General features: G+C 49.6%; 1 protein-coding gene across 2 annotated transcripts in view; it reads left to right on the top strand.

Annotated features, from left to right (window-relative positions):
* The first annotated feature begins 1,720 nt into the window (after positions 1 to 1,720).
* PCSK6 (proprotein convertase subtilisin/kexin type 6) overlaps positions 1,721 to 23,302 on the top strand; it is a 192,607-nt gene continuing 171,025 nt past the window's right edge. For both annotated transcript variants that reach the window (XM_023254991.2, XM_023254992.2), the window contains exon 1: positions 1,721 to 2,014. In XM_023254991.2, coding sequence (XP_023110759.2) covers positions 1,736 to 2,014 — 279 coding nt within the window. In that variant the 5' untranslated portion in view covers positions 1,721 to 1,735. The remainder of the gene's footprint in view (positions 2,015 to 23,302) is intronic.

Raw genomic sequence — 23,302 nt, 5'->3', positions numbered from 1 at the left:
GCAAGGGACCTGATTCTGCAGCATGGGGCAGGCCTTGAGTGTCTGCCCAGGGAGCTGATCACACTCAGCCAGGGGGAGTGAGGTGGGAGAAGTTGCATCCAGCGCAGAAAAGAGAAAAATGTGAGGGAAATGAATCCCCAGGTTCCAGGTTCCCTGGCAGAAGCCCTGTGAACAAGGATTTGGTTTGTCCCTGTGGGGCCTCCTACCATACCTCCCGTGCTCTCACCTCCATTCAGGGTGACTCACGCCTGCAGAAAGGATGAATCATGTCAGTTACGAAACCAAAGGGCTCCTGAGAGGGAGGCTGGAAAGGACCCGGGGAAGCCACCTCCACAGATCCTGCTTTCTCCCCACCCCTCCTGCCCCCTATTGCCCCACCTCTATCTGCCAAGCCACAGACTCGAGCGAGCTCTCCATAGGAATTTCTTCTGGAAACGGGACATCGGATCAGTGGTCGTCTTGCCTTCCCACCTCAAGGCCTTCTGGGACCTATGTTTTGTTTTCTCTCCTGTATTCATCCAGGTAAAGGCTTGCTTTCCACGTGTCGCTAATTGGGACCAAGGGGTCCTGAAAGTAATGGGAGAAGAGATCCTGAAGCAGTCCTCACCTCTCCCCACTTGCTTGTTCACAGTGTGAACACTTCCATAATTCTCCAGGGTGCACCAAATAATTACCTGCTGCATTCTAGGCTGCTCCAGGCAGCAGGGGCAAGGATGATTCAACTCACTTTCCCACTGACTGGTACCAGCTCACCGGGAGCTTTTAAGAGTCTACACGAGTGAACACCTACCATGTGGCAGGCCCTGGGCTCATAAAAACAAACGTTTATGGACAGCTTATCGCCCCGCAAGAGCTCATGTCATCCTCAAAACAGCCCTATGGGGTGGATACTGTTGTCATCCCCATTTGCAGGTGGAGCCCTGCGCTCAGCAGGGACAGCGACGTGCCCAAGAATCACACAGAAAACGAAGCAGACAGCTTGGGGATTCACCTGTACCACCTGCTTCTCCAGGGTCGGCTGCGCCTCGGGGTTTCTGCTGTGCACTCCTTGAGTCCGGCTAATCTGTCAGCCGTCTTGGCCCCACTTAACGTGCCTCTCCAATCAGGCCTCGTTCTCCACCGGGCCACGACCCTGTCTTTCCTTGGGGCTTCTTTCCTTTAGAACCCAGAGCCCTTGCAAACCCACCATCTCACACTGAGATGAGCAAGGCCACCCTTCAATGAGATTAAACTCGACACGGTGGGTGAGGCCTCCAGGCTGCCCGACGGGTGGGAGGTCTCGGGCCTTAGCTCCCCGGTCTGGACTCACCTGAGCTGCCCCAGGCGGGGGGGGGGGGGGGGGAGCCTCTCGGGGCTCCTGGTAGAACGTGCGGGGGGCGGACAGGGCCGCCGCTCGGGGCCGCCCTGGGCCTGTGTCCCGAGAGCCCTAAAAGTCTGCGAGAAGTTCCCCGGTGGAGGGCGTCTCGGGCCTCCCCTGCCGCCCGCCCGCACCGCCCGGTGCCCCCCTCCCCCCACCCCCCCGGCTCGCGCTGGTCCCGGTGCGGGCCGCTGGAGCGCGGGCCCAGGGGCGCCACCGGGCCGCGCGGGCGGGAACGCGCCGCGGCCGCCTCCTCCTCCCTCGCTCCCGCCCGCAGCGGCGGCGGCGGCGCTTCCCCGGCGCGGAGCGGCTTTAAAAGGCGGCACCCCACCCCCCGGCGCACTCGCCGCTCGGGCGCCGCGCGAGCCTGCCGCTGCCATGCCTCCGCGCGCGCCGCCTGCGCCCGGGCCCCGGCCGCCTCCCCGGGCCGCCGCCGTGGACGCCGTGGACGCGGGGGGCGCCGGCGGGCCCGGGCTCCGGCCGCTCGCGCCGCGCCCCTGGCGCTGGCTGCTGCTGCTCGCGCTGCCCGCCGCCTGCTCCGCGCCGCCACCGCCGCCGCGCCCCGTCTACACCAACCACTGGGCAGTGCAAGTGCTGGGCGGCCCGGCCGCGGCGGACCGCGTGGCCGCGGCGCACGGCTACCTCAACTTGGGCCAGGTGAGTGCGGCCGGCCCCGCGCGCCCAAAACTTTCCCGGCCGCCGGTGGGCACGGCGCGAGGGGGCGCCTCCTTCCGGCCCGCGGCGCGGCGGCCGCGCGCGGGCAGGGGTCCCGATCGGCTCGGCCCTCGCGGTCGGGGGGCGGCCGCGGCGCCCGGCGGGGAGTCGACTGGGGACGCGGGACGCTCGGCGGGACCCATCGATCCGGTGGCCCCAGGGCGCCCACTCGGGCCTGGAGCGCCGCGGGCAGTTCCGCCGGCCCGGCGGCCCGGCGCGGGCACCTGCCCGGCGGAGCGGGAGAGGGAGCCGGTCTCGGGCGCCGCGCTCTGCCCGCGGGCGCTGTCCTCAGTGCCCACCAAGCTCTCCCTGGCCTCGGATCCCCGCTCCGCCACACCGGACCCGCTGTCCTCGACGGGGGGCGGCGCGGGGCTCCGGACCCTGAGCGCGCCGGGGTGGCCCCGCGGCTCGGTGGTGACACGCGCGTGGCCCAGAGGCTCGGGGACCCGTGCTGACTCGGTGTCCGCGGCTCCAGGAGGGAGGGCGGCCCGGAGCCTGGAAGCAGCCGTCAGAGGCTTTGCAGGCAGCTCAGGACCCCTGCACCCGCGCGGTGGGCTGGAGGCAGGGGTCCTGCGTTTAAGACCCCTTCCGGCACCGGCACCGGGGAGTTGGCTTTGATTCTGAGCTTCTGTCGCTGTTCTCAGGGCTGCTCTCCACACTAGCTGTATGACCTTAGGCGAGTCACTTTCCCATCCCATCTTCAACTGTAGGGACGGTGGCAGTTTGTACTGGCTGCATTTGTTGGGAAGATCAGTGTTGTCGGCAGCAAAACCCCAGGCCGGGCCCTAACCCTGGTCAGTGAGCCCAGAGCCCTCCCAGGGCCTGGGCCATCGCTATCACTGTCAATTAGCAAGAGAGGACAAGCCCTGGGCACGAAGGTGGCATAACCCCAAAGGAGGCTGAGGCAGGTCCCTCCCCCACCTTCCCCCCACTGCGCCAACCCTACAGAATGGCAGCGGGGCAACGGATTGATTTGTGGCCCGTGGAGGGGCAACAGACTGAAGTGTGCGGTCCCACCAGGGGACCTCTCCGTGCAGTTAACAAATCTCCTACAAACTCCACACTTAGAGGGATGAAGCGAAGCGACAGGGAAGTGCCAGCTCATAACTCAAACCCTAGTGCCAGGCGGTGTTAAATTTAGTTTCATCATTATCCGTGACAGAAGCCAGCAAAGTGTGGTGTGGCCCCAATGTAAATGACATTTCTTCTGCATCCTAAGTCCCGCACAGAAGCTGCTAATGTGAGATGTGTGGCCTTCCGGAAAAGTCAATTTCTGCGGCTTGCTCTGTACTTCAGGCGGCAGATCAGAGTGTGTCTGAAAGAATGCCACCGTATCTTTTTGTGTATCTTTTATACAGTTTGCTCAGGTCTCTTCAAACACCCCGTGATGGAAGATGTTGCCTTTGGGTAGCACTGGCTTCATTTCTACCTGTGGTTCCTAAATCTCCCCAGCTGATGGTCCAGCCTGAAGAAGGTGTTCCTCGGGGCGCCATCCCCGTTGGTTGCTAGGGCCCCCCGGCTCCTGCTACACTTCGCTGCTCTGCCCAGGTGGCCTGGCAATTTGTCTTCAGCTCAAAGTGACTCTCAAACTGCACGGTAAATTACAAAGTGCCTGGGTTTCTGGCTCCTATAATTAAAGGAGCAGAGGGGAACTGACGTTGAGCCGTGAAGCTCCTGGACATGGCAATGAGAGGCACACACAGTGCCTCCCCCTCACAGTTCCTGACCCCCACAATAAAAAATGCCAGGGCTTTGAAACAACTTCTGTCAGACTCACTGAGCTGAGTCTCATACGCAGTGTGCTGTTGTCATTTTACCCACGGGGGAGGTTCCTCCAGGTACCTACCTGCCCCGACCTGGGACCTTCTGGGGAGTCTCTCAAGGACCCTCCAGTTCTGTCCAATGCAGCCAGGGTAGACTGCCGTGGTGCCTTCGCTCAGCTTGGGAGGCAGGGTGTCATTGGCAAACGGAGGGATTAGTTGGTTGGGGATCCAAGCAGTCTCAGCGGCTGTGTGTGTGTGTGTGTGTGTGTGTGTGTGTGTGTGTGTGTGTTTACTCAAGGAGAGCCTATTACTCTTTATTCCAAAACCAGCTTTTCTCCCTCCCTCCCCCAAGTGAACTGCTAATGTGGAAAAGGCCTGGAGCATTCCAACCTCTACCTATTCACTAAGAACTCTTTTAAAAACCTTATTTGCCTTTTTCAGCTGGGAGAATTCGTGACTCATAAATAAGATGTAGATATTATTAGGTTTGATTTATGGATAAGTAAACTGAGGGAAAACAAGGGATGGAAGCTGTTTGGGTCCACACAGTGTGTGTCACCTCTGATAACTTTGCTCCCTGCTCTTTGTCTCCTGCTGCATTCTCTGGTCTGTGTCCTTTGTGAGACCCTTTCCCCAAACCCTTAATGGGCAACTAGTGTTATGCTTCCTACCTGCCCTGACTCACAGCCCTGCTATGCTCATGGGTTTTTGTGATGCTCTAACTCCTGGCTCGATTGTTTTACTCTCTTTTATGCAACTGATAACCTGATTCCATGTATTTTAAGTGGTGCAAAAGTAATTCAGAGAGAGAGAGAGAGAGAGAGAGAGAGAGAGAGAGAGAGAGAGAGAGAGAGATGGATGCCTTTCAGACTGATAAAGGCTCTGGATCTTCTCCATTGAAAAATATGCATCAGCAGGAACCAAACTAGCCTCTTTTTTTACCCTTCCGTCCCAGATAATGCACCACAATGTTGAAAGAAAGAAAGAAAGAAAGAAAGAAAGAAAGAAAGAAAGAAAGAAGGAAGGAAGGAAGGAAGGAAGGAAGGAAAGAAAGAAAAGAAGGAAGAAAGAGAGATTTGGAAGAGTCAAATGTCATTATTGACAGGTGGTATAAGTAACTACATGGATAATCCAAGAGAATCTAGAGACTATTAGAATTAGTTATAGAATTGAACAGGGTGCTTCGTCACCGGTAGCTACCTATCCAACAGCAACATCTGAGAAGATAAAAGAAATGATAAAACACTGTAGCATAAAAGCTGTTAGAAACCTAGGAATAAATTTTTGAAAAAATGTGAAACAGGCAGAAAATTATAAAATATTGGAAAGATGTTTTGAAAGAAAGGTCTGAATAATGAAGGGATGAGCCATGTTCATGGATGGGAGGACTGATTATCACATGCCCCCTCCCCTGATTAATCTATAAATTCAGTGTAATTTAGTTGAAGTGCCAACAGGGTTTTATATGGGATATGAAGTCATACAACTGAATGCTAAAATTCACATGGAAGAGTAAGTTCCCAGAATCCCTGAGACGACTCTGAGAAGGGAGAAAAAGGAGGGGAGTGTGCTGTGCCAGGGAGTGGAACTTCCCATAAGGATGGCTTGACATTGGCCCAGGGATGGTCCCACCCATCAATGGGATCAACTCAAACCCGGGCACGTATGGGAACATGTATGTGCGAGTGGAAGAGTTACAAATGGGTGGGGAAGGGTGGACATTTCAGCCAATGGCGCTTCAGATCCTTACCTCACCTTGTACTACACAATAGTAAATTCTAGCTAGAAATAAACAGAGTGGAATACTTTTATGACATTAGGACAGGGAAGGATTTCTTTTTGTTTTTAATTTTTTTTTAACATTTATTCATTTTTTTGAGACAGAGAGAGACAGAGCATGAATGGGGGAAGGTCAGAGAGAGAGGGAGACACAGAATCTGAAACAGGCTCCAGGCTCTGAGCTGTCAGCACAGAGCCCGATGCGGGGCTCGAACTCACGGACCGCGAGATCATGACCTGAGCCGAAGTCGGACGCCCAACCAACTGAGCCACCCAGGCGCTCAGGATTTCTTAAGGATTTCTTAAGGATTTCTTAAGGAAAGGATTTCTTAAGACAGAAAAAGAACAAATAAAGGAAGAGATTGATCCATGAAAAGTTCTGTGTAACAAACACATCACTACAGTTTAAAAGCACATAGTAGACTAGAAAACATATTTATAACATATAGCACACAGGTTGGTGCCAAGATTATTTAAAAAGATATAAATCAATAACAGATAAATGCCACGTAGAAAAATGGGGAAATGTATGAATAGGGAATTCAATGAAGAGGAAGCCCAAACGGCCAATGAACATGAGGAAAGCTGCTGGGCCTCCTGGGAGTTATGAGGACAGTGCAACACGAGGCAGTGACAACATAGCACTTCACACCATCAGATCGGCCGATGTGGAAAAGTGTTAGTATCAAGTGTTGTCAAGGATGTGGAGCCACAGAACTTCCCGAGGCTGCTGGTCGAAGTGGAAATTGGTATAACTACTATGGAGAGCAATTTGGCCCTTGACAATGAGGTAGAATTGCATCAGCAGGTTCATATCTAGGCTTCTACTGGAGAGAAGACCTTACGTAAGTGCACAAGGAGCCTTGCAGAGGAAGGTCACAGAAACATTTTTTAAATGAAAGGAAACACGTCCTAAATATCCATCAGTAGGAGAATGGAGAAATAAATCAAAATGGTCACATGATGGAATATTATACAATAGCTAGAAAGGAACTAACCAGGGACACCTGGGTGCCTCAGTTGGCTTAGCGTCTGACCCTTGATTTTGGCTCAGGTCATGAACGCAGGGTTGTGGGACCAAGCCCCGAGTTGGGCTTCATGCTGAGTATGGAGCTTGCTCAGGATTCTCTCTCTCTCTCTTTCTTTCTCTCTCTCTCTCCCTTTCCCTCTGCCCCTCTCCCCCACTCACACACACACTCTCTCTCTCTCAAAGAAAAAAAGATAAGAAAGGAATTAATCAGATAAGTATCTACAGAGATAAATCTCTACATGTGAAAAGGCACATTGCCAGTGCACAGTGTAGTAGTATTTATGTAAACTTTAAAAAACACACTAAGTAATTCTGTATTATTTGTGAATGCATACACATGTAGGAAGCATCCACATCAAGTTCAGGTTAATAGTAGAAGGGAGGGAGGGGGGAGAAACCGAGAGAGGAATGTCAAACTTTATCTGCAGTGTTATAATTCATAATATACAGATATAGGGGCATACATGTGTGTATATATAACATATAAATTTGTGCTTTTGTGCTTTTCTTTGTATCAAAATTTATATATGGTGATGTGTACACGTGGGTGCAGACATGCACATATACATGCACATATATATATACACTTACGCACACACACGTACACGCATATATGTCGATACACATGAAATGTTAAAGGGGGGGGAAGAAAAGAAAAATGCACCTCACATGCACACATCGTGGTGTTCCTGGATTGTCTGAAGACTGTCTGTGGACACACAGGTGGAGGAAGAAGCCCCTATTTAGGCCTCCTGAGCTGGGCCAGTCTGCTTGTCAAGCAATTGGTGACCTAGAGAACCAGAATGCCTAGCTCAGATCACCAGGCTATTTGGGCAGAGCCAGACCCAGAGCCCTAGAACTCTGCTCTCAGCCATCACCCTCTCTCTTCTACCCTCTCTGTTTCTTTATTTTTTTAATTTTGTAATGTTTATTCGTTTTTTTGAGAGACAGAGTCAAAGCATGAGCTGGGGAGGGGCCGAGGGAGACCCAGAATCTGAAGCAGGGTCCAGGCTCTGAGCTGTCAACACAGAGCCCAACACAGGGCTTGAACTCATGAACCATGAGGTCATGACCTAAGCCGAAGTCGGATGCTTAACTGACTGAGCCACCCACGTTCCCCTCCTCTGCTTCTTTGTCTTTCAAACCATTTGGTGGCCCACATGGCCCTCACTCTAACCTATATACATTGTAACCTTTGACTCCAATGACTCCAGGAAAAGACAGGTTGTGCATGTGAAAGGGATGGCAACAAGATATTCTCACCAACCAAATCACAACATTTCAGCACCTGCAGCTTTTGGAAGTGATATTTATCTTAAAGGTGGTGCTTCGATACCATACTTTCCCTTGCATTTTTTGCTTTGCCTGGGGTATTGAGCTAATTTGTTGGTTCTGAGTCTGAACATAAAAAGGCAGGCTGGCTGCCAGGGCCCCTAAAAGATCTAAGAGCCTTAAATGATTTTGAACTTGCCTTAAATAGTTTTGCTTAAAATAGCTACAGCGCGGGACATACCTGGCCCAGAATTTCAGGTGGGTCTGCTTAATTCACTTGTCAGCAGAGGAAAATTGTCATGCTGCAGACAGCTTGTTCTTACAATCAAAAAAAAAAAAAAAAAAAGCTGAAGCTTTAGCCAGGTGTTAGAATAATGGGCCAGCATTTGTTCCGAGCAGAGTGTTGGGGGCTTGAGGGGGACAAGGGGAGGCCCAGAATAGCAGTCACCTGTGACCTAGTTATCTGGTTTTGATTTTCAGTCTGAGGCTGTCTTGTGTTAATACTCTGAGCCAAGAGCCATGCATGCAGGCTGGCCTGGGAGTAGAAATGGAGAGGTTCTGGGTGTGATGTGGTGGGGTGAGGGTGGAGAGAGAGATAAGATTGGGATTGTGAAGCTCGTGGTATCATATGGTATCATACCCTCTGTTTGACATCTTTCTTCAGATGGTAACAGTGTTAAGTGGACAGGGTTTTATTTGAATAGACTGCCCTCGTAAGTCACGGGGACTGTGGTGGAGAGAGATGACTGAAGCTGAGTGGCTGTGCGTGGAGCCAGGTGGCCAGGAAGAGACTCTGAATCAGGCCAGAGTGGATGCTCAGCCGAACGGTCCCCTGGAAGAGTTTGGGTCTCTCGAGGCAGAAACCAACAGCGCAAGTGAGCAACAGAGCTGTGGACGGGGTGGAGAGCCTGAAGCACCTGTCTGAGGCCTCTGCCTGGCCTTGGGCTTTGGGTGACCCCAGGGCCCTGCAGGACCGTTCACACACTGCAGAACACCCTGGGGCCTTTTGGGTCTTGAGCCTTTGCACAGATTTTTGCCTCTAAGTTGCAGTTCCTCTGAGCCTCCACAGCCCGGGCCAAGGGGGCTGATGCATCTCCCTCTCCTTCCAGGGCCCTGCAGTGGAGAGCTGCCTCTCTCCCTTCTGGCCTTTGGATTGTGGCTTGGCCTTGGCATTGACCAGGAGCCCTGGCACATGCTTGTGTCTAGCCAATGAATGTCTCTTCTGTAGGTGCTCCCACTCATGGAGCCCTCATGCCACCCCTGCAGAGAGGTGTCACCAGTCCTGTTTAATCATGAGGAGCGCTCAGGCCCAGTTCAGTTCTGACTTGTGCAGGTCACAAACCGGTGACTGACAGGCCAGGGTCTAAACCCATATACTCTGACCTGCCTTCCACTGTCATCACCTTTGACTGACTGACCTTGGACCTGTTTCTCAGATACAGGTAAGCCATCGGGCCAGAAAGCCATCAGCTCACTGCTGCCATTGACAAAGAGCCTATGTGGACCCCACTGGCCACTGTTTCTCCTTCTTTCCAACTGGCTCACATGCACACGCACACACAGTGCTGCGTGTCAGCACTGTTCCATCCAGAACACTTGGTGCTGGCTCCTTGTCATCGGTATTGAAACTTACATCTCTCCATTTGGGAGGGAAAAGTATGCCCCAATCCTTTTTGGTCCTTTGAGGACCAAACTCTGCACACTATGAACGGAGGAATCATCCCTCACTGTAAACCTTCTCCTCTCTGTGTGGTCCCTGTCTCCAGAAAGGATTGGCAAACCCGGTGCCTGAGCTTGAGGACCGGAAGTCACCGCCGCCTCCCCCTGCTTCCGTGCCTCCCATCTGGTTTGTAACTCAGCCTGTCTCGTGGGTCTCCTGGATGGCTCTCAGGTCCCCCTGCTTTCCTGCTGCTGTTGCCCAGCACAGGCCGGGGGGCCTCTATCACCTCTCACCTGTCCATCCTGCTACCGGGCCTCCTTCTGCCCTGGCCCCAACTCTCCTGAACCACTTCATGCTCTTGCTTCCCTTCAGGTTCCCTTATGCTATTCTTTCTCCCTGGGATGCCCTTCCCACCCCCTGGCTAGCCTCTTGTCCTTTCCAGACACCTGCAGGCCTGCCCTGATTTCCCCAGCACTCCTAGGCTCCCCAGCCCCCATCACCCCGACATTGCCTGTTAGCTTGTTCATTTCTGTCACCAGGCTCTGGGCTTCCTGGGTAAGTCAATCCATAGTTGGTCCTCTGGCTGCTCTTGAAGATCAGTTCCAATCCTGCCATTTCTCTGATCGTGGAGGGGCCACTCCAGGGTGGCCAGAGGACATGCCCTCACTTATTCTGTGTTTGCTGTGTGCTCTCACTGGTGCTGGGCCCTCAGAGGTAAGAGATGTAGCCTCTGCCTGACCAGAACCTCTTGGTTAGGGGGGAGGATGTGAGCGTTTGTGAAGGAGCAGGTGACACTCGTACATCTCCCTATCTGTTGGCTGAACCATCTCCACCCCTACTTTTTGAATTTTAATCCCTTGTTTTTTGGAGCCACCTGGCAGACGGGCACCTCCCGGGCTTGTGCCTGTGTTCCTGCATGGGGATGACCCCATGATGCCCTAGTTTGCTGCTAGGTGAGGTCAGCTACACAGGGCGCAAGGGCCAGCAGTGCCCCGCCCTGGAGACCACTATGGTGCTTCAGACCCTATGGGCCCTCTCATCCCATCAAATCCCAGCTCTTCCTGATGTCCTTGAGCCTGTACTGTTGGAGGATTTTGAAGACCCAGTGGCAGGCACAAGGCCCTCTGTCCAGTGCTGCGGAGAACAGGGATGAATAGCCATCAACTGTTGGAAGGGAGCCTCATGCTCCATGGGATGGGATCGGCAGCTCAGGTTCCCATGGTAACCAGCCCATCAATGCCCTTAGTGTCAAGACAGTGGCACCGCTGAGAGGAAGAAACAGTCTCATTGTCTCCCCCTTGGTTGCTTGGGTGCAAAGCAGCGATGCTCCGCGGGGCCCCACAGCCTCTGGCCCGACGTGTGTTGCCACCCTGCCGCATATGACCTGCTTGCGGAATTGGGGTCAGAAAGTGGCCATCGGCTTCAGCTTCCTACCCCTCCTTGGGGCCTTTACACTCCTGTCACTGGCTGACATCCAGTCATTTCCGGAGTCCTTGTTGGGTGAATCCGACTTCTCAGTGGGAAGAAACAGCTCAATGGATCAGACTCTTGAAGCTCTGGATGATGAGCCAGACTGCATTTGCCACAGGGGTGGATCAGTTTGCGCCCAGTGTTGGCAGGCGGGTTTCTGGAAGGGTCCTTGATTTCCAGAGGCTCTCCCCTTTGTTTCAAAAACTTGTGAGGATAGCTCTCAGAGATGACCTCCTGTGTTCATTCAACCAGCACCTCCTTCTTGCCCATGGGGGCCCGAGTCTACTCCGGTGACCTTGTCAGACTCTCCAGGGTGGACACAGTCTGGGGAGGTGGCAGAGAGGCAGGCAGGGCCACCCGCTTGCCACGTAAGGGCCTGCATGCAGTTGTCCCTGGCTAGGAGAAGGCAAAGCTGTCCCTTTGCTAGCCCTGTCTCATGCCCTGTTCTCCACGCTGGAAGCCGGGACTTCGCTCTGGATTTCCCTCATGTCCACATCCACTGGCCACGGCCCTGTCCACTCTGCCTCCTGGCTTCTCCCTTGCAGCCCTGCCTGCTCCCGGGACGCTCACACTCTCTGTGGTAATACCTGGGTTACTGCCTCGCTGTTCTCCCTGCCCCCTTCCAGGCCAGTTCCCACACTGCTGACTGGACAGTGCTTCAGGACCAAAATCCTCATGCCGTCCTTTCCCTGCTTTGAACCTGGCCAATGCTCTTGTGCAGCAAAGCCTCACTCCTTTGGCTCTTGGGGAGCCAACTATCCCTCTCTCTTGTTCTGGCCTCAACCCAGAGCCCTTCCCTTTTGCTGTTTTCCAGCCACCCCTTTGCCATTCTGGAAACTTTCCCTATACTTTTTCTTTCTTTTGCACCTGCTATTGGTTGCTATTATTTTAACCCCGGTGCCCATTCCCTGTATGTTCTGCCTGGCCAACACTGCTCTTCAGAATTAGCCAAAGTGGTGTTTCCTGACCTGTCTGCTGCCTGGCAGGCCTGAGCCCTGTGCTCTCAGAGCTCCACAGAGGGCCTCAGCTAGACCCCTGCCGTCCACCACACACACAGACATTGTGTGAGAGCATCTTGTCCTCATCTTTGTGCATTTCTGTTTCTTCAGGCCCTTGTCCCACTCACTGCCCCCACACCACCTCCCAGACATACCTGGTGACTGTGTTGCATTAGAGGGGGCATTTGAGTCACTGACATTATTGTCCCCACTGATTAAGAAGCACTGCTCTGATCATTACCCAAGAACCCTAGGAGTGACCCTGTTATACAGATGAGCAAACTGAGGCTCTGGGTATTTGAGTGACTTACTATAGCTTAGTAAATTTCAGAGCAAGGCTTTCAACTTGGACCACTTTGATTCCAGACCTCACTCACAGACAGTCCATGTTAGGAAAGGTTGCAGAGAGCTGGCGGCAGCTGGACTGGCTATGGAGCTTGAGTTGGGGTCCTCTAACTGGTAAGGTAGAGGGGTACAGTCCAGGCAGATGGAAGCTTGAGGAAGAAGGGACACTTAGGAAGGTGACTATGTAGTCCTATCCAGAAGGAGGATGACTGTAGGACCCTCCCTTCTTATCAGGTCTTGGCCTGGGGCTTCACTTCCAAGGTTTATCTTTGAAGGCGTAAAGGCTGCCTGCAGCATCCTTGACTTTGGAGTCCAAGAGTCCCAAGGGCAGGGAGCTTTCCTTGGACACCACTCCCCCCCCCTCCCCCGCCAAGGCTCCCAGGGACCTGTGTGTTTCCCACCCCAGGAGGAGAGTGGAACACCATGGAGCCAGATCTCTGACAAGAAGGTTGGAACCCCACGAGGAGAGAAGGGGCTTAATGAGGGGACAGCCTAGTTATAAAATTGTGTCATTACTTAAATTTTTTGGTGTAAGAGGAATACACACATGTATATTGAATATTTGAAACACATGAAAAAGAACAAAGAAAACTCCAAAAATCATTTATAATCCTACCACCCAAAGAGAATCACCGTTAATGTCTTGGACCGTGTCCTTTTCATTGTTTTTTTTTTTTAAACTGTGTATGGAGGTGGGGGCACCTGGGTGGTTCATTCGAATGAGTGTCCTACTCTTGATCTCAGCTCAAGTCATGAAGTCATGGTTTGTGGGATTGGAGCCCTGCATCTGACCGCCTAGAACCTGCTTGGGATTCTCTTTCTCCCTCTCTCTCTGCCCCTCTCCTGCCTCAAAATAAATAAACATTAAAAAAAAAAACAACTTTGTGTATGTGCACACTCATGCATGTACATGTGAGTATGTGCATACATATATTTATATATAAGTATGTACATATGCATATATGTATGCACACACACACTCACACATGGGTGTATGTCTTATACAAATAGAGTGTACAGTTTTGCACCCCATACCTCCTAAGCCTAGAACTACTCTATGTGTAATTTTTAAGGGCTGCCTCAGTGTATCATTTAGTGGCTGGCCCATACTTATTTAATCTTTCCCCTGACATTTTAGGTCAGTGGATTCTTTGCGACTTGTTGGGGAGTCTGGTCTGGAAGGTGAGCACCGTGCAGGGAGGCGGAAGGGGTTCCGTCACCGCCTCGCTCCCACTGACATGACTTGCACCCCTGGTCACAGTGGCTCATCACAGTTCCCTGTGTCTCCCCTGTGTCACCGGCCTTGCAGAGGGTCCAGGACTTGATGACATTTGTTCACTTCAACTCATAAAGATTTTATTGAGCATATTTTTTCTTATTTTATGAAGTTACATCTGTATTATGTAAATATTCTTCCATCGTAAAGAATTCAAACCGTGCAGATGTATAACGAGCAAAAATCCAAAATCTTCTTCCCCCTCCTCCCATCTCCAATTTCCTTCTTCCCCTAGATACCATCACACTTTAGCGTATGAGTGTCTGTTTCAGAAACGTACATGCACATAAAAGGTTTTATTTTTTTATATAAATGGGATCATGCTAAACATGTTTTTCTGCACCTTGCTTTTCTGAAGCCTAACCATGTATCCTGGAAAGGTTTCCACTCTAGTGCATAAAGATCTGCTCTGTTATGTGAAATGGTTTTAAGTTATTTTATGGATGTGACATTTTATTACATCATTTACCTATACTAATGCTCATTGATTTGCCTACAGTTTTGTTTTTGATTTTTTTTGGTATTATAAACAGCGTTGTGGTTATCATCCTTATGGATGCCTCTCTGTGTACGTGTATGAGAATTTCTGTACTGTACACAATTGCAAAAACAGTAGTTATAATAATAATGATCACAGACACCCCTCTGGCCCTCGTGTGCCAGGTAATTTTCCACGTGTTTTCCTGGTATTGACTCATTTACTCTTAGAAACTCTGTGAAGTAGGTGTTATTATTATCCTCATTTTACAGGAGGAAACCAAGGCACAGAGAGGTTGAATAACTTGGCCATGGATACACAGCATATACGTGTCAGAGTTAAGATTCGAGTCAAGATGAGGCAAAGTGTATATGCATGTTATATGATACTAGGGATCGGCAGGTGGCTCTCCGGGCAGGTGGTACCAATTGACACCCCCCAGAAGTGTCTGATGGGCCCTCACCAACCTTGGGTGGAGATAGCAGTTGCCGCAGTATTTGCCGGTTCTTACAGGTGAAAATGAGATCTCGTGGTTGTTTTAATTTGCTTTTTTTTTTCTGATTACTGTTAGAGTGAAATGCCTTTTCATAAAGTTATTAGTCATTTTAATTCTCTGAATTGCTTATTTGCATTCTTTGCCCGTTTTTCAATTGGGCTATTTTTCTTCTATCTTAATGATTTGTAGGTGCTGTCTCTATATTGTGGATATTAATCTCTTGTTTGCAACTATATTACAGATATTTCTCCCATCTGTCACTTCTCTTTGAACACTGTTCACAGGGTGTGTTTGCTTGCTTGTTTTCTGAAGTTAAACCTGCGGTCCCATCTGTCTGCAAGGCTTTGGGCTCGTCAGTGGGTATAATTCGGTGATGAACAATCAGGGTCCTTACCTACAGCAGACGGGAACATAAGTGAGGAATACTGAAATTAATATAGTGAAATTAATGGAAGCCAGATGCTTTAGGATAAGAGACGGGAGTGGGGCTGCTTTTCACCTGGGAAGTTCAGGGAAGGCTTTGACCCAGACCTCGAAGGGCCCACCGGATTTTCAGAGGGAGAGAAACAAGAAGTGGGAGTGGTGTTTCTGCAGGTGGATCCTGAGTGAGTGCATCAATCTGCATCCCACTGGGAAACAACTCACCCTGTTGGCTCAGGTAGAGACTCTCATGGGGGCTATTTATAGAGGCGTGAGTGGGGATAAGGGAACCACCAAAAGGTATTGAGGCATCTGAAGACCAGCAGTGGTGGGAGATCTGCTCCTGGCCTTGAGCTAAAGGGACCCAGGGAGAACTCAGGTCAGCAGAGCGCGGGAGGAGGAGGAGCTGCAGAGGAGGCAGCCTCCTTCTGGCCCCGCCCACTGGCCAGACCCTCCGGAAGTGTGGTCCAGGTAGGGTTGTTGGAGGGGCACGGGGCAAGGCAGAGAGGGAACAGTAACCAGCACAGTATGGATAAGGAGACAGACCATTTTTGGCATAGCAAGAGCTCAGCAAACACCCTGATGTCAGTAGAGGAGACAGGAATTCATCTGGGGGCTGGCTCGAAGCCTGGCGCTGCGCAAGATACCGAGTTGCAAGATGCGTCGGGCTGGCTTCGCATCCAGCGATGTGTGCCTCGGCGCCAGTTTTAGCCTTCCACGTGTCCTCTAGGAGGGTCACAGCAGAGGCGTGCGGTTTCGCGGTTGTTAGACCCCACGTACCTGGATCTGTGCCTCCTTGTTCCAGCCGAAGTTTATTTAGGTGTGTCTGTCAGAGGACAGACTTTTAACACGGAAAAATAAGTCCCCTTCTGGCCACCATTGCGTGCCGTCTAACACACATCTTGATCTTCCGCTGTTTTCTTAGACTTGAGCAAACAAACAAAAAAACCCTTTATTTGTGTTCCTCTTGACAAAGCTAATTTCTGTAAAAAGAAAAAGAAACCTTTCTAGCCGGCTATCAAAGTAACTGTTCATGACTGAGCTCATTAACAGTCTTTTGACAAACGTCTTTTAATTTCTCATTTGCAGGAATATGACACTATTAGCCACGGACAAGATTTCAGGGGCTTAAACAAGTTTATGTACCACGGCTTTGCCAATTCAAGACCCCCACAACCCTTCGTTGGAGCACAGGATGCAAAAGCCCATTTGTGGGAATGAATGTTTTCTGTTCCCGCAGAGTTTCGTGTTCTTGTACAAAACGAACTCGTTAGGACTTTCTAGGATTATTTTTGCAGGGCCAGGTGGGGGTGGGGTTTGCTTTTATAAGGACCGTGGTTTTCTACCTTCCTCTGATATCTGACCACACCGGGAACGTTGTAAAACCAAATTGATTCCTTCTCACGCTAAATAGTCTTCAAATCCAAACAAAACCCCAGAGGTAGAGACTTAGCAAAGTCCAGAAGACCATCTTTGTAAGGCTCATGTCGGGGGGGGGGGGGGGGGGCGGGACTGACCACCCCACATCATGATGAGCCACGTCTTTTGTTTTTATAAGTTTATTTTTGAGAGAGAGAGAGGGTGAGTGGGGAGGGGCAGAGAGAGAGGGAGAGTGAGAATCCCAAACAGGCTGTGCACTGTCAGTGCAGAACCCCATGCGGGGCTCGAACTCACGAACCCCGTGAGTTCATGACCTGAGCCCAAACCAAGAGTCGGACATGTAACTGACTGAGCCACCAAGGCGCCCTGTGTGATGAGCTGTGTCTTAACAGCATTCCTATTCTAAGTAAGTACCTATCCAAAACCTAACTGGGAGAACCCCTCTACTTTCCATTTTGGTAGTCACTCACAAAGAGCACTGGACTGGGTTCTGTTTTTCCCTTATGTCAGAAATTCAATGGCTGCATAAAACGACAGAAAATCCTATCTTCAAGCCAGTTGGTTTGGGTGACTGAAAGTTGGTTTTTCTTTCCAACAATTGGTTCCTTTCCTGCAGCTAGTCACTTACAGTGCTTTGTACTTGGTCTGTGCTGAGAGCTGTGCCAGCCTGGCCTCATCTTTCTGACAGGCAGCCACCCAGCCTCCTCCCCAGTTGCTCCTGCATGCTGACCTCCTCAGGGGGGTCTCCCAGTGACCAGCTGCTGCCATCAAGAGATTCCCCCTGACCCCATGCCCGAGGAAACATGTTTGTGCACTTTCTGCCACTTTTCTCCCCTCGTCATCCACATCTTATTTGAATTGTGTGGTCAGGCTGCAGGAATTGAATCGCAAGTCTCAAGGCAGGGCTGTGTTTCTGCATGTACTGTGGGCACAAAAATGAGGCTAAAAGATCACAGGATGATAGATGCAGCTGGATAGGAGCAGACATCTGGCTGAACCTTCCCAGTCCATTTCAAATGGTGTTCCTGTGTCCTGAGGTCTTCTGGGGAGGTTCCTTAGTGTTCAGCCCAGTTTGATTTCTGCATGAGCCTTCCATAGCAGAAGACAAAGGGTTGACTGCTATGACCAGGCCTTTCTGTGGCCAGGAGGAGCCAGTGCTGTGGCTTCCCTGGAAGGTCATGGTGCTTGGATTAGATAATCAAACCAACAAGTACTTGCATTGACCCAAACATGTCCCCAGTTTGTCTATTGCCCTGTTGGTTTTTCTGTAATTGGAAGTGCTGCATCTGTTTGTTTTTTTTCCCCCAGAGAGGATTACAAAGTTCCCTGAAACATTCAGCATGTTTATCATAATTTAAAAAAAATTTTTTTTCAATGTTTATTTATTTTTGGGACAGAGAGAGAGAGAGAGAGAGCACGCACCAGGGAGGAGCAGAGAGAGAGGGAGAGAGAATCCCAAGCAGGTTCCATGCTGACAGCACAGAGCCAGACGTGGGGCTCGATCCTGCAAATCGTGAGATCATGACCTGAGCCAAAATCAAGAGTCAGATGTTTAACTGAGCCACCAGGCGTTCTGTGTTTATCATAATTTTTTAAGTTCTTTAGGTCCATCAGTAGGAGAATGGGTAAATAAATGTGACATACTCATACAATGGGCCCTCTTTACTCAGCAGTGAAGAACAAACAACCATTAATGCCTAACAGCAGGGACAAACTCATAGACATAATATGGAGTAAAAGAAGCCTTGCACAAAAAGCTATCAGATTCCATTTACAGGAAGTTCTGGAACAGGTAAAACCAACTTGTAGCAGAATAAAAACTAATCTATAGGAGTGATGGACTGGGAAGGCACATGGGGAAACATTCTGGGGGTGGTGGCTATGTTGTGTCTCCTGATAGGGCTTTGGATCACATAGGTATCTACATTTATCAAAACTCAACGAATATATAATGAACATTTGTTCATCTCATCATATGTCAACTTTACTTCAAAGGGAGAAATCCATAAGCAAATATTGAACTCTCTGTAATGATGTGTATGTTGAAGCATTTTGGGAGAGAGTATATTGATACTGCCTGCAATTTACTTTGGAATGCACCAGAAATAAGACAGATGGACAGATGGCTAGAGAGACATGGATAGATGAAGAGAAATGTGATAGAGTAATTGCAGTAATTATGTTAATGGTAGAATCAAGGTGGTGGGTATGTGGGTGTCTGCTGTATAGTTCTTTCAACTCTGCTGTATGTTTGAAAAATTGCATAATAAAATGTTAGAAGAAAAAGGTTCTGAGGGTAGTGGTGGAGATAGGAGAGATTTGGGAGAAATCCACTGCCCTTAGAGACATACTTATAAGTTTGTGTTTGGAGGTGAAGATTAAAAACCTAGAGATATAATGGGGCAAATGATGCCATCCAAGAAATCCCCATAGACTCTGACTTGGGGGGGGCAGTAAATGCTTTTGTAAGGTGTGTGTTCTGGTCACACTAGCATCTGAAAGGAGTACTGTGGCTCCCTGAACCCCTAACCTGTTAGTTTTCCAGGGACAGAAAGATTCAGCCCTGGGGAGAAGCAGCCCAGCAAATGTAAATGAGTGGAGTCCCGCAGTTTAAGGACCTTCCTGCAGAGGAAAGATAAGCCTGCAGCAGATACCCCTGGCACAGCCCTGGTAGTCTGGGTTGCTTGCCTGCTAATTATCTTCTCTTCTTGCTCGGCAGTGGTTTTCTAGTTCCAGGATTTGAATTATTGACTTTATGTCGAATTTTCAGCCCCTCTTTATTTTTTTTATTTTTATTTTTTTCAACATTTATTTATTTTTGGGACAGAGAGAGACAGAGCATGAACGGGGGAGGGGCAGAGAGAGAGGGAGACACAGAATCGGAAACAGGCTCCAGGCTCTGAGCCATCAGCCCAGAGCCCGACGTGGGGCTCGAACTCACGGACCGCGAGATCGTGACCTGGCTGAAGTCGGACGCTTAACCGACTGCGCCACCCAGGCGCCCCATCAGCCCCTCTTATGTTGCCGAATGGGAGGGCAGGAATAGCACCCATTCCGTACAGAGTCCTCATGGGTGGGTGTCCTAAGCTAGAGTCTTACCCCTGTGTCACCTAGGGGCTGTCCCAGACCATCTGCAGCAGAGACAACGGCCATCAGAGTTCCTGTGGGAGAAACCCTGCCTGGGAGACGAAGCTCCTGGTCTGCTGGTAAATTTAGGGCATGTGTGAGAAGTTGGGGGTAGGGAGAGAGGAAAAGAATGAAAGCATTATTCTAAGAAGCTGCTTTTATTTATAGATTCTCCTAATTCTATTAAAATGAATGCCAGGGGGATATAAAACTTGGAACACGTAACACATAATAGAAATAAAAGGACGTTAAGCTAAAATAGGGAACAATGGCAAAATAAGAAGAGAGTCTTAGGACTGAGAGGAAGATAAGACATTTTTCTGAAATAAAATCGTCTTCGAGCACACTGTACAGGGAAAGTGAATTAAAATAAGGACTTGGTTAGGAGAGAACTTGGAAGGAAACATAAAATATTTCATAATGAAAAGGAGAAAGTGTTACACTGACTCCAGGGGAAAACAGAGACAGAGATTACACTAATTACATTATAGAGACAAATAAATAAAATGTCACTGTTGTAAAAGGAAATCAAACTAATTAAATACTTAATATGCGTTAAGAAGAGTTGGCAAAATAAAATGTATTAAATATGATAAAATATGTAAATAGACATCATTTGCCTGCTTTGTTCCGGCAGCCAGTACTGTGTCTTCCTGCCTATAAAGAGAGATTTTTGATTCCTGTGATAACACATTAATGGGACAAGACACTAAGTAAATAGACACTTACATTAGAAAGGCAGGAGTTCAAGCTCCGCACTGGGCAGAAAGCCTACTTAAAAGAGAGAGAGAGAAAAAAAAAAGGCTGGACTCAAACAAGCACTTTCAAATGAATGCATTGATGAATGAATGAGGATTCCTTAAAGTAAGGAGTTTAAAAACACACATGCAAAAGAGAGAGCAACAGAACTACCTTCCAAGATGAAAATTGAGTGCATCAAGGCATGAAAGAAGGTGCCAGTAACTGAACTTCTCTGTGCCTCAGCTCTTTCTACTGCAAAATGGAAGTTATCAGCACCTCCAACAATCAAATGCTTGGAACAGCGCCAGGCCCGAAGCAGACACTCAGTGCATATTAATGCTAATAATATTATCATCGTGGTGGTTATTAATACCAAAAGGGAGGGAAATAACACGTCCTTTCAATGTCAGGCATTGGAGACAGACTAGGAAAGCACTGTCTATTTTTAAAGTAGGAAATCAGAGCTAGTCGAAGGTGGGACGTGGAGAAGATTGCAGATAGGGTGTTTGTTTTACCTTTCATCTTTTTTTGCGGGAGAAGATTCACTGATGTGAAAAGTTTAAGATGGAAAGGGCAGAAGTTAAGCCAGGCCAAGAAAGAAGCAATGAACCATGGCTTACAAACCAGGAGATCCCGGGCTGCAGAGCGTGCTCCTGGGCTCCCAGCGAGGTGCCTGGCCCGTAGCCACTGCGGCTGGCAGCACGCGCAAGGTGCCCTCCTCAGCTCTTCCACCTCCCTGGCAAGCTCAGCTGGGCTTGTGCCCACCACCACTGTTGCAAAAGAGAGCCCTCTTGCTTGGAATTAATTCATGATCCTCTCTTGAGGATACATAAAATAAAACTTTGGATTAAGTGCAACTTTGCGTGTCGCTTAGCCTATGTGGGCATCTGGGAGCCACGTAAAGCTTATGAAGGAGTAGTCTGTTGCCCGAACGTGGCCAGATAGAGCCTGGAGCAGCTCTCTACAATGTGCATTTGCCTATTAATTACAGCTGACACATGTCCACGTTCATTCCCAAAGGAGAGCTGTGTGCCTGGAGATGCTGGATTTTTATGCTTTTTCCAAACTTTACTTAGTCTGGGCATCACTCAGGATGGATTGCACAGAACACTGACTCTCCTAATTAAATGAGCCAGAGTCATAATGGGACTCTGGAAACAGGAAGGCAGGAGATGGATTGTTTTTTCTTCTGTTACTCCCCCCATCATAGCCAAATTTCCCCATGATGTACGAAGACATGCATGTTTTTCATTATATAGGGCTATTTTGACCTGGTACCTCCTGCAGACAGAGCCAGTGGCAAAAATACAGACTTAAGAATTAGAAGGGGCGGATTCTAATTCCAATGCTTTTGTATACAAATTGTTCAACGGTTGGCGAGTCCCTTAATGTCTCTGGATGTCAAGTCGTATATTCATCTGTAAAGTATGAATGTAATGATCATTACCCAAATAGTGTTCTCATCTGGCTGTTGTATCACAGTGTAGACTTAAGCCTCTGTGTAACTAAAGGGGTCAGTCATTATTAGGGCAGACGGGAAGTGGGCCTTCCTGCGTGACAGACACTCTGTGCAGGCACCCCCGTGTGGATGTCTAACACCATCCATGCTGTGGCCACCTGCCCACATTTATAAGAACCCCCTACAGCCCTCTCCCTAACATTTTGCCTGGGTTGGTTCCATATTGGATTTTGGTGGACCTGTGGAAGGCTGGGTACTTAGGGAGTCTTGGAGTCACAGCCTGCCTTTGGATGTGAGAACTGAAATTTGGAATGGTCAGATTGCTGCAATCTAATTTAATCAGTAATCTAAAAGCCCCCTTCCCTCCTCTGAGAGTGGATACTTTGCATGCATTCTGCTGGGGAATAATACACCCTGTGCCATCAATTTCAAAGCATTGTCAGAAGGTAGAAAGGAATGCATTCAGATGCAAAACCAAAAGGTGGTGGCCAGGGTCGGTTCTTTCACACAGCAGGTCTGGAAATGGGTCCTCCAGGGTTGGTGCTGTGCCTGGTGACGTCTTTGGCTACTCCACCACACTAAGCAGGAGGTCTCTGCCCTTGTGACCATACAGCATGGTGGTTGATGCCCTTCAGGCTTCATGTTCAAGTTCCAGGCAAGGCTGAGGGTCAAAAGGTAGAAAAGGTCTTTCTACCTTTTTATTCAGGAAGGGTCACCTCCCCCAAAGAGGTGACATTTCATGGGGCAGACCTATGTCTGTGGCTATGCTAGCTTCAAGGCAGTCTGAGATATCAGGATTTTAGATTCTACAACCTCTATAGAAGAGGTGGGCAGCAGAGAAATTGTTGAAAATAGAGGTAGCATCAGCCAACCACACATCACACTGACTGTAGTATGCTTCCACTATCTTATGGATGATCAGGAAGGAGAGGGAGGAGAGCTTTGTGTTATTGCAAGAGAGTCATTGCCTCTTAATGTGGCTCAGCTTAAGCAGCAATTCTGTGAGGGGCAGGCCCTGACCTGGCTGCTGCGGGAAATGCAGAGGAGACCAAGACAGGCCAGCTAGTCCCATCCCCTGCTCTCTAGCAAGGGAGATGCCTGCACCAATAACCATATACCAGCAGAATGTGATGCAAGTGACACTGTAGGACCGGGCAGTGAGAGATCACTTCCATTTCGCAACAGAAAACAGTGAGGAGGAAGAGGAGGAGGAGGAGGAGAATGATGGCAATGAGAATGGTGAGGATGACGATGATAGGTGTAATGATTATGATGATGATAGTGACGGTGAAAAGGATGGTAAACTTTTACTGGGCTAGAAACTCTCATTTACTCCTTATAGCCACCCCACAAAGTAGGTATCTCTCCTTGACTCTCTGTCCCCAGTGACAGATGAGGAAACTGAGGCACATAGAAGTTACGGAGTTACTCAGGTTAGGAATGGCAGAACCGGAGCTGACGACACACGTTATTTCTCCTTCGTTGTCTTTGAAGCATGTTATTTGACACATATAAAATAGTTCCCATATGTGTCAGTT

Source organism: Felis catus, chromosome B3, assembly GCF_018350175.1.
Source record: "Felis catus isolate Fca126 chromosome B3, F.catus_Fca126_mat1.0, whole genome shotgun sequence".
NCBI classification, from domain to species: Eukaryota; Metazoa; Chordata; class Mammalia; order Carnivora; family Felidae; genus Felis; species Felis catus.
The sequence above is the reverse complement of the archived record's forward strand: the minus strand, read 5'-3'. Positions and strand labels throughout refer to the sequence as shown.